Here is an 18686-nt window from a genome sequence, read left to right as displayed (position 1 = left end):
GTAAGTTAGTGTTCACTGCTTTGCTACAGTTCTACCACCTTAACCAGAGCCATTTAAATCCATCAACTACGACTCCTTTGTCTTGATATTACCWTCTCATATACCACTGTGGGATGTGTTTGAATCAAAAGGTTTATTGTTCATCACTTCTACGYATTGCTTGAACTCCTACTCGAAAGTCTATATCCAGATATGAAGCATTTGTAAGAAATGTGTCTAACCCTTTTGTTTAGCTCATATCTACATAAGATTAATGGGTGTGCCAAAACGTGCAATATTTCCTCAGTCTAATTCATTCAAATCATTACCACACTGCCTTGTGTTGCTCTGCCATATCTTAACTAGGAAAGTGTGACTCTGGAGTCTGAATAATGATGTGGTCAGTTTTTCTAGCCTGGTACTAGAACTTATTTGTATTGTATTAGCCAACTCCTATGGTTGTTGCACAAATAGATCTGGGACCAGGCTAGGAAACGTGTAGTTTGGTAGAAGCCAGATGAGAATATTTCAGTCATCTGGTTGGTCTTAAACCTAATGCTCAGGTGGGATTGGATTATGTCCACTCCAAAGAGAATACATTCCTCTGATATGAAAGAGTTCAACGAGGCCTTAGTGTTGCAACAACAAGCTACTGATATTCAGCTGTAACCCACTCATTTCTGCACCTGCTAGTGCTTCACACACAAAAACACACACAATCTTACCTTCACCAGGAAGAAAGACACTCCGTATGTCCTTAGGGACCTGGCTAGCTTCACGTACTTTACTTTAGCTTCTATCTCTGTCATCTCACCACAGTTCTTGTGGTCCTGTGCGTTTGAAAATAGAATAGAATATATTAAAGCAGTAAGGCATGATGGGGTGCTCTGCGTTGTGTCGTGCATAAGAACAGCCCTTAGCCGTGGTATATTAGCCATATACCCAGAGGTGCCAAGAGGTGCCTTATTGCCATTATAAACTGGTTACAAACGTAAAGAACAGTAAAAATACATGTTTTGTCATACCTGTGGTATACGGTCTCATATACCATGGCTTTCAGCCAATCAGCATTCAGTGCTTGAACCACCAGGGTTATACTTTTATTTAGACTATCAGCAGTTGTATGGGACTAAGACGTTGACAGAATAGGAACCAAAAAAAGTATTAATTCAGAAACAAGCAAATTAATTGAAGATAAAATGGCAATATTTTTTATTTAACTAGGCAAGTCAGTTAAGAACAAATTCTTAGTTACAATGACGGCCTAGGAACAGTGGGTTAACTGCCTTGTTCAAGGGCAGAACGACAGATTCAATCTAGCAACCTTTTGGTTACTGGCCCAACGCTCTAACCACTAGGCTACCTGCCGCCCCAATATCTACTTCTATAAGATTCATAAACAAACTGGACCAACCTGAAAGATTTTCTTTTCATTCCCTCGCTGCTTGATATATTCTTTAGGTAGAAACTCCTTGAGGCTAAAATAGATTACAGGTAGGTACAGGTTGAGAGTTCATACACAAAACCATGAAAAGTCTGCTGGTTTAAAACAACAAGGATTTGTATTATGAAAACAAATAACAGATTTCTATCAGTACCCTGAAGTAATACATTCCTTCCAGCAATATGTCTTCATTGTATTGAATAGCATCACCTTCATGATAAAAATCATCATCACCATGTTCATCATCATCATCCTTCCCCTGATTCAGAGGGGTTGGGTTAAAGGCGGAAGACACATTTCAGTTGAATGCATTGTTGTACAACTGACTAGGTATCCCACTTTCCCTTCACCTTATGTAAAGTTAAAGTAGTCTTCAGAAGGAAGTGAAGCTTACTCTAGGAATCCAGGTTTGTGTTTGTGTTCTATGTGCGGTCCAAACTGGATCTGAGCCTGAATCCCTGCAAACTCACAGGCCTTGTCGAAGGACACAGGGTGAGAACTATTTAGGATGTCATCTCGTGCCTGGGAGAGAGATAAACACACACACATTTAATATAATCACCGTCATAAGAGACGCGCCACTCAAAGTTCTCCAAGGATGTTTTAATTCTGGAATGGTAAGAGATGAAGATGAAACCCATTATATCACTAGTAATATGGAGCGGCTGACTCCATTTTCTTTACATTCTTGACTGGGAAACAATTCACTTCGGAACTGAAGTGAAACTGACCCCAACCATGGTGACCTATCAAAACAAAAGACGTCTAACTCTAGTACCTCTAATCACCTCATCTCAATCCTGATCCCTTAATGTTGTACAGCCCATCAGCCTGATTGAGACAACTCTCATACAGAGAATAATGAGCCCAGAACAGAGAGCCTGCTGAGTCTCATATACCTACTTATTGAACCAGATCCTTTATCTGGCTGAACCATCTCTCACAGCCATTTACACACACTACAACAACAGGTAATTACACACAGACAGCACAACATGASTAGCAATGGAAGTGGTGCTTTAGTCCTTTTGAGGAAGAGCAGAGGTCAGAGGAGAGGTGTGTTAAAGACTAGGCAGGACCCCTGGGACCATGTCACACAGAAGAGGACACTGTCAGCAGACAAGGGAATAGGGTCCCAGTCCCACCATGACTTGACAATGACACAAATTCAATATGCCAGCTGCATACATCAAAATACAATACATCGCAAATGCACTGACTGAAATGATTTAGAGATGCAGGAAAATATACATGCGTGCACACACACACCTTGAGGCAGTAATCATTGTGGTGGTGATAATGAGACACCAGAGTGTGAAGCACCAGCTCTGGCTGTGTGTGTTCAATTATTATTATAAAAGGCAAAAAAAAATCAGAACAGATGTTCTCTATCCATCAACATTCATCCATTACAGCATGTTTCTGGTGAAGAGCTTAATTGCTGACTACTATGCAGGACAAGTACAACAGAGGAGAAGGCATGAGAGAGGAAAGAGGTAAGGAGAGGGGCGGGAGAGAGTGAGGGAGAGTGAAAGAGTTATTGAGGAGGGAAGGATGAAAAGAGAGAGAGTAAGAAAGAAAGAGTAGGAGAGAGGGAAGAGGAAAGGACAGACGTGTTAAAAGCAGTAGGAGAGGAGAGACCGCGGTGAGGGTCAGACCTGGACGTAGAGCAGGTTGAGCTGGACCGGGTCTCGTGAATCCACGTTCTGGTCTGAGTAGAAGAACTTCCTCCTGAGCAGAAGAGTTTCGGTCTCCTCCACCCCCTGCTCACGGAACGTTCTGCTGTGGTCAAGCCAGTTCACTGAACACACATTGATATTAACTCGTAAATGCACAGATTCTGACATTCTCAATAAACGTACAAATCTAACCATAATTCTCTCCATTATAGTCAACTCAAGGGGTAACTCAATATTTTGTAAAACCAAAATCCATGTTGGCGTCAGTGTTCCCCTGAAGGGGGGTAGTGATAATGTCAATAGTGGTGTAAAGCTGCCCATCAGTTTGATGGATGTGCCAATATCTAGAGGCTGGAGAGGAGCTGTCCTGTCCATGGCATTATGACTCAACACTTCACATCAGGCCAAGACAGACGTCTATTGCCTACAGCACATGAGAAATGGACACTACTGCTCAGGAAAAAGGAGGAAAATACAATTTGATGTGCGATAACAGTATCCAACTCAAATCACTATTAAAATAATACCTTAACCAAAAATGTATGTCAAATCAATAACCGGGAAATAATGCTGCTTCTGTCCAAACTCTTATGAAACACGCAGATGTATCCAAATGTATTTTCAGAACAGACGACAGAGCAATACTTAAGGATAGCAGATGCAAGTTAGCTAACTAAATAATCCTGTTACTGCTAACTTTATTCAAAACATATTTGGCTCAAATGATCAACTTGGTTGAATTATAAAAAATGACCATAAGGGAAATTAAATTGGCTTCAGCATCAACATGTTCCCAGAACTAGTGGCAATTTGTAGAGGTGGCAGGTAGCCTCGTGGTTAAGAGCGTTGGCCAGTAACCAAGGTTGCTGGTTCGAATCCCCAAGCTGACAAGGTGAACATTCTGTTGATGTGCCCTTGAGCAAGGCACTTAACACCCAATTGCTCTGGATAAGAGCGTCTGCTAAAGATGTTTAGCCTCAACTGAGGCCCTATGCTTCACTAGGAGTTCAAAATAATAAGTCAAGTTGGCCTAAACTCACAGTCGTCGTCTGTGTGAAGTTTGGCTTTGAGTTTCTCCATCTTCCTCTCGTCTCGGAGCAGAGTCCTGTCTTTCTTCAGGGTGCCCAGCCCATCCTCCTTCTTCTCCTCCATTACCTCCTGGATCAGAGAGTACTCCTCGTAGTTGGTGATTCCTGAAATCACAGGGAAAAGCTTTCAGACACAACCTCAAACCACTGGCTCTCCTTTGACAGGTGTTAAAACAAATCATGTAATCCAGGTTAATTGTTAAGGGGAATTAATTGCGGTACAAAAGGAAGCAGATTCACATTCTACTGCATATCATCACTTTGAGACAACCTCAACTCACTAGCTTTCCTATGAGAGGTGTTTTTACAAATAATAGACCACTCACCTATTCTACTGCATATTGTCACTAACAGCTCTCCCACTGTTTTGGAGTCGTCCACCATGATGGTTTTCACAGCTCCATCCAGCATCTTGATCTTCAATGGCCTCTGTTTCTTCTTGTAATCAAGGATATCCTGAGAGGGAGGGAGAGAAAAAGATAAACTGTGAATGTGGCGAAAAGTAGAGCGAGTGATCAAACATTTAGCCAGTCGAAGGAGAGAGGGATGAACGGAAGGCAGAAAATCTAATTCCTTCCCCACAACTCTCTCATTTCTCACACAGCAAATATGAAAAAGGTTTTCCTCTGAACTACATACTCTGTCATTCTAACAGGCCTGGTACTTCACCCTGCATTAAACACACAGCACTTGTCTAGAGAGGAAATACCAATGGAAAACACATCCTATGAACACATTTTTGATGAGTGTGATCTTTGAGAACCGACTTCCATCAAGAATAGTGTCAGTGTGTTTGTGTTACAGTATGTGATCTGTCAACATTATTCACCAACACCACCTTACATCTTATACTTTAAATACTTTCTCCATGGCAACAACTACAAAGAACCCTCGCTACAGTAGAGAACCCTCGCTACAGTAGAGAACCCTCGCTACAGTAGAGAACCCTCGCTACAGTAGAGAACCCTCGCTACAGTATAGGACTGGTCAGATTACTAAGGGTTACTGTAGGTATGCTTTAGGTAGGTTTTTACCCCATTCCGCAGCATGTAATAATCCAGAGTTCTTCCTGACTCCAGCCAGATKCCTTTCCTGGGGTCCTCATCAGAAAGGAACAGGCCGTAGTCTGAGGCTGGAAGACAATAGGAATAGAAGTTACCATTAGCAATAGGATGAATGATGCATTTCTAAGCTCTTGTTTCTAGTGTTGAGAGGCAGGTACCATTCTAATTCTTCCAAAGTGCATCCTCCCTTCCTTGAAGTAATCAGTGCTAAGACATGACTGGACAGATGAAAGCCACGTGGTGCCCTTGCTTTCACCTGTTAAGGAAGGATGCTCTATTAAGGAACTTGAACGTGGCCTCAGTCGCTTGTATGTCTGTGTCTTGTACCTTGTCCAGTCTGGGCTTCGGGAACCCTCTCTCTGATGATTCTGCAGGCGTCGTAGACGGCCGTGGACGGCTCAAACTGCATGGTCTTCACCAGGTTGCACTGGCGGACACAGATCTTCAGGGACAGGGCCACCATCTTGGCGGGCGGTGTGGGGGGTACGTCTACACCTGCGGAGAATGGAGGGTGAGATCAGTATAAGATGTGGATGAGAACAAAGGAAATACAACTACTTAGATATTTTCCATGAAGCCTACGTGACCATACCGCACTGCATTAGTAATATTTCACAGAATTCATTCTTGTGAGTTAGAGCCTATGACAAATTCACAAGTTTTCAAATACAGTCCATCTGTTATCTGGGAAAAAACGAAGGGGGTCAAAACTGAAGTCATGTCTGTATCTGGATTTAAACAACGTGAGAAGAACACTGCCATCTGTCTGTCTCACTGAGCGGGCAGACTGGGCAGCCACTCAGACAACCTGAAACTCAATTTATCTGTAACCCAGACAGACAGAAATAAGCCATGTGCCACTCGGAGACGACTGAGAGAACATATCCTGCATATTACTCTGACAAGGAGAAATAACTGCACCTGGTTGATACACACTCAGAGGGTTCAAGTCTAATCAACAGTCTATATACCTAGACATATACCTACAACCATTTCACTACACCTGCAATCACATCTGCTAAAAGTGTGTATGTGACAAATCAAATTTGATTTGACAGCGTAAGGGGAGGATTTCCTACGTCATATACAACCTTCCGGACTGACCAGAACAACCTGCTCAAGTTAGGAAATCACTCGCCAACAATCTATAGGAGTCGGGCTGTTACGGTGTCCATATTACTGCCACACCGGTGGTCACAAGTCATGAAGGAAGTCAAATTCCACATGACCGTTTAGTTACGGTAATTAGGCTTCTCCAAGCTCTGATGCTGCGGATGGTCATTAGTAGCTTACCGAACTTGCTAACTGCCTGGTACTCTGCACTCTACTGTCTTTCTAATCACTCTGACAATGCAAATGTGATCGAAAATCAAATCAAACACTTCATGAGCTCATTTTGCACAATATTTCTATAGGCTATGCAATTGCGTGAGAAAACAGTGGTGCCCTCTATTAAAAAGAGGATCCAATAAGCTTTATATAGGCTAGGCCTACTATATTTATTTCTCAACGTTCCTAATATTATGTACATTGCTTCTCTTTACAACAGGAGTATAGCCTACCTGGCTGGCATTTAAAAAAATGAACATTAGCTATTTAAGTGCATGGGTGACATGTATTTTTCACCCTGCCCGTTTCGAGATAGATGCATGATATTGGTCCATTCTAAATCATAACAAATTTCACACATGTTATTTAGTATATGTAAAGACAAGATTAAATCAAGAATAGTCTGATGGATGACAACATTAGCTTGTGAATTATATATTATCATTTGTGAATGATGCCCAGCATAAGGCAAGAAACAATGTCTTTTTTTGGCTACTTTAAAAAAAAATCATAGTCGCACACCTCATTTAGCCTAGCCCATAGGCCTATATGTTTTAATAAGGTTTCTATCACAACTAAAGTGGATAAATAACTTCTTAAAATTAAGCACATTAAACCGCTTTACAAGGGGTGTAGAGCCTAACTGGCAAATAAAACAATAAAAATCAATTTTTATTTGTCACATACACATGGTTAGCAGATGTTAATGCGAGTGTAGCGAAATGCTTGTGCTTCTAGTTCCGACAGTGCAGTAATATCTAACAAGTAATCTAATAAATTCACAACTACCTTATACCTAATACCTAATATCTAACAAGTAATCTAATAAATTCACAACTACCTTATACACACACAAGCGTAAAGAGATGGAATAAGATTATGTACATATAAATATATGGATGAGCGATGGCTGTGCGGCATAGAGATGCAATAGACGGTATGAAATACAGTATATACATATGAGATGAGTAATGTAGGGCATGTAAACATTATTAAAGTGGCATCATTTAAAGTGACTAGTGATACCTTTATTAAATCCATTTATTAAAGTGGCCAGTGATTTGTGTCTGTATGTTGGCAGCAGCCTCTATGTTAGTGATGGCTGTAACAGTCTGATGGCCTTGAGATAGAAGCTGTGATTGCTTTTATATATATAAATAAATAAGCGAGTGAGTTTCAAGTTTGGGGATGCTAATTTTTACAATAAAAATGCACCTTTCTAATAACAAGCATTACATGCATAATCACATTTGCGGTCACTTTTGATAATGGTGTTTTCCTGCTAATGGAACATTCACGCTTACGTAAAACAGCCTCATTGCGTAAAAGTGGTTGTATTAATTTGATATCTAATCGCATCCCACAACTGTCCCAGACTATGTTTGGAATATTTATTTCATGCACAGAATAGGTCAATATTTTGTACTATGGGGGATAATAGATTGACATAGGCTAGTGCTTTTACTGTTCGTTAGGCCTACTCCATCTTGTTGGCTGACGAAAAGTAAAATGTGGACAGTTATTCCAATAACTTCAATATGCACCTCGGCATGTGTCTGTCTTCACTTGTAGTCTGTGAGAAAGACCCAATCACATGATGGATAGCTATTTGAGTGAGAGGTGCTTCGGAGGACGCAGCACTCAGGGAGAAGGGAATTATCATTATTTTATTCAGCCCAAGGGCACCAAGGCACCGATTTTTTTAGGGGGCATTACGGCCACACAAAGGGGATGCTGCCGGGAAATTCGAGGCATTATGAACTGCTTGTCCAATTGTGAATGAGAGACTGATGAAGTGTGTACAGCCTGCGCATAAAACAAAGCAGCTCATGCCTTTCATGCAACTTTTTTCAAATCACGATTAGAGTCGCATCAGGCAGTCTTACAATGTATTACAAATCTAAACATATAGCCAAACGTTTAAAGAACTAAAGTTACATGTATAACTAAATTAAGCATATAGGAGTACCTATTTCTTTGTTAACCGCTCAATACAGAATAGCCGCGTGTGCACACTCCCTCAAATAATTTGGAGAAAATATAATTTATATTTTGTTCAGCTTTGTTCAATGGTATTCTTGATACTATAAAATAATCTAAAATAATGCCACGGAATTCTAAGCAAATCTTGTCTGCTAAATTAACTAGTGTAGCCCACAGCCATGGCATAGCCAGGACCTAACAAAGACAACTCAGAATACGCTATTCTGTTCTTCTGAAATAGACTACATTTTCATCATATCATGTTTTTTTTTAGAGCCGTCTAAAATAAATAATGTATTTATTGTGAAGGTGTAGGCTATATTACATGGTTTTATTAGACTTTTTATAGACGTTCCAAAGTTCTGCATCAGATGCTTGTATAGAAGCCAGTGACGCTAAATTTGTTTATGTTAATTAACGGTCAATTACCGTAGTTATTTGCTTGACAATCACTGTCTGATTAAATTTTGTGACCGCCACAGCCCAAAATAGTACTATCTAACTGCCTTTACCAATACTGAAACATGCATGAGAGCACCAGCTGTTCCGGAAGACTGTGTGATCACTCTCTCCGCAGCCGATGTGAGTAAGACAATTAAACAGGTCAAGATTCACAAGGCCACAGGGCCAGACGGATTACCAGGATGTGTACTGCAAGCATGCGCTAAGCAACTGGCAAGTGTCTTTACTGACATTTTCAACCTCTCCTTGTCCCGAGTCTGTAATAACAAAATAGTTTAAGGAGACCACCATAGTGCCTGTGCCCAAGAACACTAAGGTAACCTGCCTAAATGACTACCGACCCGTAGCACTCACATCTGTAGCCATGAAGTGCTTTGAAAGGCTGGTCATGGCTCACATCAACACCATTATCCCAGAAACCCTAGACCCACTCCAATTTGCATACCACCCCAACAGATCCATAGATGATGCAATCTCTATTGCACTCCATACTGCCCTTTCCCACCCGGACAAAAGGAACACCTACGTGAGAATGCTATTCATTGACCACAGCTCGGCGTTCAACACCATAGTGCCCTCAAAGCTCATCAATAAGTTAAAGACCCTGGGACTAAACACCTCCCTCTGCAACTGGATCCTGGTCTTCCTGACAGGCCGCCCCCAGATGGTAAGGGTAGGTAACAACACATCCGCCACGTTGATCCTCAACACAGGGGCCCCTCAGTGCTCAGTCCCCTCCTGTACTCCCTGTTCACTCATGACTGCACGGCCAGGCACAACTCCAACACCATCATTCAATTTGCCGATGACAACAGTGGTAGGCCTGATCACCATTCAACAACGAGACAGCCTATAGGGAGGTCGTCAGAGACCTGGCCGTGTGGTGCCAGGACAACAACCTCTCCCTCAACGTGATCAAGACAAAGGAGATGATTGTGGACTACAGGAAAAAGAGGACCGAGCACGCCCCCATTCTGATCGACAGGGCTGCAGTGGAGCAGGTTGAGAGCTTCACGTTCATTGGTGTCCACATCACCAACAAACTAACATGGTCCACGCACACCAAGACAGTCGTGAAAAGGGCACGACAAAACCTATTCCCCCTCAGGAGACTGAAAAGATTTAGCATGGGTCCTCAGATCCTCAAAAGGTTCTACAGCTGCACCATCGAGAGCATCCTGACTGGATGCATCACTGCCTGGTATGGCAACTGCTCGGCCTCCGACCGCAAGGTACTACAGAGGTTAGTGAGAACGGTCCAGTACATCACTGGGGCCAAGCATCCTGCCATCCAGGACCTCTATACCAGGCGGTGTCAGAGGAAGGCCCTAAAAATTGTCAAAGACTCCAGCCACCCTAGTCATAGACTGTTCTCTCTGCTACCGCACGACAAGCAGTACAAGAGCGCCAAGTCTAGATCCAAAAGGCTTCTTAACAGCTTGTACCCCCAAACTATAAGACTGCTAAACAGCTAAACACCCCTGCCACATTTTCTTTTTGTACGCTGCAGCTACTCGCTGTTTATTCTCTATGCATGGTCACCCTACCTACATGTACATATTACCTCAATTACAATTACTGGTACCTCCTATAGTAGAGGTCGGCCGATTAATTAGGCCCGTTTTCAAGTTTTCATAACAACCGGTAATCGGCATTTTTGGACACCGATTATGGCCGATTACATTGCACTCCACGAGGAGACTGCGTGGCAGGCTGACTACCTGTTATGCGAGTGCAGCAAGGAGCCAAGGTAAGGTGCCAGTTAGCATTAAACTTATCTTAAAAAAAAAAATCAATCTTAAAATAATCACTAGTTAACTACACATGGTTGATGATATTACTAGTTAATCTAGATTGTCCTGCGTTGCATATAATCGATGCGGTGCCTGTTAATTTGTCATTGAATCACAACCTACTTCGCCAAACGGGTGATTTAACAAGTGCATTCATGAAAAAAGCACTGTCGTTGCACCAATGTGTACCTAACCATAAACATCAATGCCTTTCTTAAAATCAATACACAAGTATATATTTTTAAACCTGCATATTTAGTTAATATTGCCTGCTAACATGAATTTCTTTTAAGTGGGGAAATTGTCACTTTTCTTGCATTCTGTGCAAACAGAGTCAGGGTTTATGGAGCAGTTTAAGACGCCTGGCTTGTTGCGAACTGTGTGAAGACCATTTCTTCCTAACAAAGACCGTAATTTATTTGCCAGAATTCTACATAATTATGACATAACATTGAAGGTTGTGCAATGTAACAGCAATATTTAGACTTATGGATGCCACCCGTTAGATAATACGAAACTATTCCGTATTTCACTGAAAGAATCAACGTTTTGTTTTCGAAATGATAGTTTCCGGATTTGACCATATTAATGACCTAAGGCTCGTATTTCTGTGTGTTATTATAATTACGTCTATGATTTGATAGAGCAGTCTGACTGAGTGGTGGTAGGCAGCAGCAGTCTCGTAAGCATTCATTCAAACAGCACTTTACTGCGTTTGTCAGCAGCTCTTCGCTGTGCTTCAAGCATTGCGCTGTTTATGACTTCAAGCCTATCAACTCCCGAGATTAGGCTGGCAATACTAAAGTACCTATTAKAACATCCAATAGTCAAAGGTATATGAAATACAAATGTATAGGGAGAAATAGTCCTATAATAACTACAACCTAAAACTTCTTATCTGGGAATATTGAAGACTCATGTTAAAAGGAACTACCAGCTTTCATATGTTCTCATGTTCTGAGCAAGGAACTTAAATGTTATCTTTTTTTACATGGCACATATTACACTTTTACTTTCTTCTCCAACACTGTTTATGCATTACTTAAACCAAATTGAACATGTTTCATTATTTATTTGAGACTAAATAGATTTTATTGATGTATTATATTAAGTTAAAATAAAAGTTTTCATTGTTCATTCAGTATTGTTGTAATTGTCATTATTACAAATATATATATATAAAAAATTTAAAAAAATAGGCTGATTAATCGGTATCGGCTTTTTTTGGTCCTCCAATAATCGGTATCGGCGTTAAAATCATAATCGGTCGACCTCTACCCTATATAGCCTCGTTATTGTTATTTTATTGTTGCTCTTTTCTTTTTTACTTTAGTTTATTTAGTAATTATTTTTCCTAAAACTGCATTGTTGGTTACGGGCTTGTAAGTAAGTATTTCACGGTAAAGTCATGTGACAAATACAATTTGATTGAAGTTTAGTGGATCTTACAGGTCAGGTCCGGCTGTTAAAACACTTCCTAGCATTGAAAACCAGTTGGCTCTTTTCTTCACTATCAATAAAGTGAAACATCTCTCCCTTTATTAGGCTGCCAGAGGGAGGCTTAAAAAATGCAATGGCTGGCATCAAACGGGAGAACTGACAATTAATGTTCTTAGTAACAACCAAACCATCACTCATCATTTACACAAGTAGGTCTTGATTGTTGCAATAATAAATACAAATATTTGTCATAAGAMTACGGTTGGCATGAGATGACTGCGGCAGGCTAACGAGAGGATGCCCTGCTATCAAACATGGATTACCACACCAGCCTGCCATCCTTCCTATTCTCTCCCTCAGACGAGGAAGGATTTGCTGAGATCTAGTCGGGTTTTGAAACACCTTCCAGTACACTGAAAAGCAAACCCACTGTGGGAGAAAGGGATATAGAAACCACAATGTACAGTGAAATGACAAGGTAGAATATTGGCATAGCTTTTCATGATAATGTTCAGATTATTAGGTTTACAGTAGGCAAGTAAATGGGGTGGTGTTTATGGTCATTTGTGAGCAGGCTAAGCCCTTGGCTTCCAGATGACCCCATATCCATGTCTGACTCCCTGCTACTGTGTGACATCACCTCTATAGCCACCTGTCATTTGTCCTGTCCTCCAGACCACATCCATTCAATTAACACTTGGGTGGCTGCAGCCCGTATTGACAAGGCAGGCAGGCAGAGACGGGTACAAAGGCAAACACCTCTGCCTGTTCCGCAGTACCAAGGTCATCTCCAGCCAAGCGGTCTGACAGAGAGAGGAGAAAGACCCTCTTGTACGCACACAGCCTCACACCTGATTCACGTTCATCATACATATCAATGTCTAATAAAGGAGAGCAGAATAGTATCTGAAAGCAGAATAGTATCTGAAAGCAGAATAGTATCTGAAGCATACTTCAGGTCAACAACAACACATTGTAAGGAAAACAACCCAAGGTGAAATCTGAACCACTTCCTTTAGCAGGAGTGAGAGAGGGATGGACAGAGGAGAGGGATGGACATAAGAGAGAGAGGGATGGACAGAGGAGAGAGAGGGATGGACAGAGGAGAGAGAGGGATGGACATAGGGATGGACAGAGGAGAGGGATGGACAGAGAAAGAGAAAAGGGTTAGAGCATGGAAAGAGGGAGAGAGTGAGAGAAAGAGGGAGAGAGAGAGAGAGAGAGAAATAGGGAGATAAAGGAGGAGCGTACATAGAGAGAGACCATGTGATTCAATAGATCAATGAATGAGCCTGGTCCTGCTGGGAATCCCCAGGCCTGGTTACTGTAACATGGTCTCCAATCCAATAGGAGACTACAATACTGGAGGGCCACTGGGATGGACATTCAATACACGGACAGAACACATCAATGTGGTCGCAAATACAATACTGTGTGTGTGTGTCCACCAATACAATATAGCCTCATCATATGACCGTCAGGCTGGCTCTACAACAGCACATGGCCTTCGGGGTAACACAATGAAGGTTGGAATAGAATCACATCTACCTCAGATTTGATYAAGTTCCATTTTGCAAAAAATGTAATCCCTACGGCCAATTCTACATTCAACCATGATGAACTCAAATTAGCCTGCTGCAAGTGAGATGGATTTGTTTGGGGAGAAGGGCGTGGTAAAAAAAAAAAAAAAGAGAGCAACATCTGGTGCGAAGCTAACAGTGAGACGCAGCAGGCTTCTTAAATATCTTCTTGATAAACTGAGGCTAAAGGTTCTAATGCATTCCCGGAGCATGTAGCAGACTATGATCCATCCATTTTACATGGAGCGCCTGTGGATAATAAATAGGTTAGTGATGTCAGACCATCTTCTCCAGGCAGCCAGTCCCCACATGAATGATTACAGAAACATACATGAGTTTCTCAGACTAAACAGGATGGGCCATGTTAGTTTAATGGAGTGTGTAGACATGTGTACTTGAGCACAGAATTGTGTATTAAAAGTCCTAAGAAACACCAAAGGGTGGTCGGTGTGTGAGGACCAGGGCTGTAGGTGTGGTAGAGACACAGTATGCCAGTGCTTTAGTGCATGGGTACCACACATGTAAACCTACTATGTACAATCAAAAGACACACACACTGTTGCAGAAGTTAGGTGGTGTGTACCTGCTGCCTGGTTTACTTGGTGATTTATCAACTTCACATGTATCTCATTAGCACGGCATCTGGATTCTCTCCAATACACAAACACAGTGGGCGACGCTGAATTACGTGTGTGTGTGTGTGTGTGTGTGTGTGTGTGTGTGTGTGTGTTGGGGTCAGGAGGTCTGTGTCAGTAGGCAGCAGCATTAAACACAGAGGTAAGGTTTCACCCAGAGAGGAGAGGAGCCTCTGACCCCAGACAGACCTGCTGGAGGGTAACTAGAGAAGGAGCAAGACAGAGGCCATCTCCAGCCTMATCTATCAACTTATTGGCTACAGCCTCCCTCATCTTCTCAACCCACTGTCTCTGGACGCTCCATGTAGCCARGGCTGCCTGCCTGCAGGCACAYATCTAGGACCAGCTTAGCCTCTCCCGGTCCGAAACAAAATACCGGGAATTTACCCCTAGTACTCTACTCCTACCTGCGACCTGATGGCTACTGACAACCCACATCTCCAACATGTCCGTTCAGTCATGGGTTGCCATGGTTACAAACTGCTTGCAGTAATCTTTGCCCTGACATTTTCAAAACAAAAAAAAGCGAGGGGGAACAACTACACACAGTCAATGTACCCACACCGCAACAGTCCCAGATTGACGATAAGTAGATTCTCCTCTCTCAGTGGAGGCAGTAGAACCACATCAAAAAGGCAAGGCAGTCAGCTTGGATCAGTGAGTGAGTAAAATATACCCTGCAGATACTGAATGACACATTCTCTCCAAGACCAAACCCCTATACAGAACCAGGAGGTCACTCACCCACACAACTCTCCACCCACAACATTATGCACAAGGAGTAACATGATCAAAGCCAGCTACAACGCAGGGAAACAGGAATAGGGAGTCCCCTATGATGTCAGGTGCAGATATCAAATGACAGGCCAACCGTGGGTTTTATGATGTAGTTCTGCATACATGTAGTCTGATTACTAGTCATGTCTGGTAAAATCCCTTGTGAGGGGCTTTTCAGGGACAGAGAACAGATACGGTTTCCATGTTTCTGTTCCACCAGCTTAGATTGTTTCCCTGCAGTCATAAGAAGGTTGTGAAAGATTTTTGAAAGGACAGCAACAACAGGAAGTAAAAGGCATCAGGCATAAATCTCAGCTCCTGAACCGGACATGGCTGGAAACCACACGTTTCAGGGCAGACATCACATTCAATTCCCATGGACTGTTGATTGTGAAAATATTTAGTGAACAACAATGGTGTCATTTAATTGCCTGTCTAAGCCTCCCTCAATTCATAAAATACCAGTTGTTGGAAAATGGTTAAGACCAGGTCCCATGTTGTTGTGGGACTGTAGCTAACGGCTGTTGTGTTTGAGGTTTACATGATGTGGTTAGGCTATTAAGTGTTTCCTAATAGATAAAATTACATGCTCGGTAAATAAGTGATGTCGTGCTGTTGACAGGTTTCACATTTTTCAGAAGGGGTGCAAGGAACTGAAGTGTTTGCCAGAATGTTCCATCTTTCATTATTCTTCTCTAGTATTAATCAATGAATCAACTGTTTCAAATCATAAGCAAAAGTCAATAGCTCTATACATTTTACAAGGGAATGTAGTTATGTATTCATGTGGCTTTAACTATCAGAAGGTTCAGTCTGAGTATTGCTCTGAAGTGAAACCATGATTTATGCCTGATGAGAACTCTGGGGGGGGGCGTAGCTGCAGGCCTCTGCCTCACACGGTCATGGTCACACCGTCATGCTCTCACTCTCTCACACTCACACACATCTGTCTTCTTGCTAGTGGTTTTCAATTCACTGGTATGGCTGTTGGCTGGGTCTGGGTTAGGAGGCCACTAGGCCAATGCCCTTGCTGCAGCTGGCTGGCACTGGAACAGTTGTTTGTCACCTTCCAGGCACTCCATGCCATCATGGGCCATTGTGCATTCCACAGGGCATCACAGTCAACTTGTACAGCCTGGGCAGAAACCCAGTGGCCTGTACTGCACCTGTCAGGACTGGGAAGCAGGCCAAGCAGAGAGAATGTTTCTGGAGCCGAAGCACTTTAGGAACTGGAGTTTGAAAACTGGAAGTGTCCTGTGTGTTCTCATTCCAGCTAGCAGCTGCAGTGACGAGGCTTGAGAAGAATCATAAGTAGGACGATTATGTGTAAACTACAGTTGAAGTCAGACGTTTACATACACCTTAGCCAAATACATTTAAACTCAGTTTTTCACAATTCCTGACATTTATTCTAGTAAAAAGTCCCTGTCTTAGGTCAGTTAGGATCACCACTTTATTTTAAGAATGTGAAAATGTCAGAAAAATAGTAGAGAGAATTTTTTATTTCAGCTTTTATTTCTTTCATCACATCCCAGTGGGTCAGAAGTTTACATACACTCAATTAGTGTTTGGTAGCATTGCCTTGGGTCAAACATTTTGGGGAGCCTTCCCAAGCTTCCCACAATAAGTTGGGTGAATTTTTGGCCCATTCCTCCTGACAGAGCTGGTGTAACTGAGTCAGGATTGCTCGCACACACTTTTTCAGTTCTGCCCACAGATTTTCTATAGGATTGAGGTCAGGGCTTTGTGATGGCCACTCCAACACCTTTGACTTTGTTGTCTTTAAGCCATTTTGCCACAACTTTTGGAAGTATGCTTGGGGTCATTGTCCATTTGGAAGACCATTTGCGACCAAGCTTTAACTTCCTAAACGAATGTCTTGAGATGTTGCTTCAATATATCCACATAATTTTCCTCCCTTATGATGCCATCTATTTTGTGAAGTGGCACCTGTACTCTGGCAGCAAAGCACCCCACACATGATACTACCACCACCCGTGCTTCACGGTTGGGATGGTGTTTCTTTCGGCTTGCAAGCCTCTCCCTTTTTCCTCCAAACATAACGATGGTCATTATGGCCAAACAGTTCTATTTTTGCTTCATCAGACCAGAGGACATTTCTCAAAAAGTACGATCTTCTCCCCATGTGTAGTTGCAAATCGTAGTCTGACTTTTTTTATGGTGGTTTTGGAGCAGTGGCTTCTTCCTTGCTGAGTGGTCTTTCAGGTTATGTTATATAGGACTCGTTTTTCTGTGGATATAGATACTTTTTGTACCCGTTTTTCCCTCCAGCATCTTCACAAGGTCCTTTGGCTTGTTGTTCTGGGATTGATTTGCACTTTTGGCACCAAAGTACGTTCATCTCTACGGAGACAGAATGCGTCTCCTTCTGAGCGTATGACGGCTGCGGTGGGTCCCATGGTGTTTATACTTGCGTACTATTTTTTGTACAGATGAACGTGGTATCTTCAGGCGTTTGGAAATTGCTCCAAGGATGAACAGTCTGTGGAGGTCTACAATTGTTTTCTGAGTTACTTGTGTCATGCACAAGTAAGATGTCCTAACCAACTTGCAAAACTATAGTTTGTGAACAAGACAATTTGTGGATGGATGAAACGAGTTTTTAATGACTCAACCCTCAAGTGTAATGTAAACTTCCGACTTCAGCTGTATCTAGTACATGACAGAGTGTTGATTTCCCTCTCTTTAGGATTAGAAATCCATGCTGATGTGTCACTGAATGGACTTCCCACTGTGAAAGGACTTGAGGGACAGAATGTAGCTGAGAATATTGTGTTGTAAGTCATAGGAAATGATCAGTGAGCTGAAAATAAATAAAATATGTAGGCCTGTGTAATGCATTGAAAGTAATGTATTGAATATGTGTGTAACAAGTACTCTATATGGATAATATGTACAGTACCTTTTAAAGTATTCACACCCCTTTTACACATTTTTGTTGTTTTACAGCCTGAATTTTAAAGTGGATTAAATAGAGATTTTTGTCACTGGCCTACACACAATACCCATAATCTCAAAGTGGAATCACGTTTTTAGAAATGTGACTTGTTGACATGCCCTCCTCTCTTCCCAACTGTAATTGAAATGAATAAAATGAAATGCTGAAATGTCTTGTGTCAATAAGTATTCAACTATTTGTTATGGCAAGCCTAAATAAGTTCTGGAATAGAAATTATCTTAAATAAGTTTGCATGGACTCACTTCTTTTGCACAATAATGGTGTAAAGCATGATTTCTTAATGACTACTCATCTCTGTACCCCACACATAAAATGATCTGTAAGGTTCCTCAGTCCGCAGTGAATTTCAAACACCCGATTCAACCAACAAGACCAGGGAGGTTTTAAAATACCTTCACCTTTCGCACTATAATAACCTTAAATAACACAAGGCAAATCTACACTGAGTTGTTA

The 18686-nt window shown here is 41.9% G+C and overlaps 1 protein-coding gene across 1 annotated transcript in view; it reads right to left on the bottom strand.

Moving 5' to 3' along the window:
* Positions 1–704: 704 nt before the first annotated feature.
* LOC112074180 (talin-2-like) overlaps positions 705–18686 on the bottom strand; it is a gene marked incomplete at its 3' end in the record, with an annotated part of 66488 nt that continues 48506 nt past the window's right edge. Inside the window, exons 2-9 of the mRNA XM_024141392.2 lie at positions 5582–5749; positions 5225–5322; positions 4517–4646; positions 4143–4295; positions 3082–3224; positions 1818–1945; positions 1394–1457; positions 705–809 (exon numbers count right to left, since the gene is read on the bottom strand). Of these exons, the coding sequence (XP_023997160.2) occupies positions 705–809; positions 1394–1457; positions 1818–1945; positions 3082–3224; positions 4143–4295; positions 4517–4646; positions 5225–5322; positions 5582–5717 (957 nt within the window). The remainder of the gene's footprint in view (positions 810–1393; positions 1458–1817; positions 1946–3081; positions 3225–4142; positions 4296–4516; positions 4647–5224; positions 5323–5581; positions 5750–18686) is intronic.

This window comes from Salvelinus sp. IW2-2015, unplaced genomic scaffold (genome assembly GCF_002910315.2).
Source record: "Salvelinus sp. IW2-2015 unplaced genomic scaffold, ASM291031v2 Un_scaffold2528, whole genome shotgun sequence".
NCBI classification, from domain to species: Eukaryota; Metazoa; Chordata; class Actinopteri; order Salmoniformes; family Salmonidae; genus Salvelinus; species Salvelinus sp. IW2-2015.
Note: the sequence above shows the minus strand (reverse complement) of the source record. Positions and strands in the feature narration are given on the sequence as shown.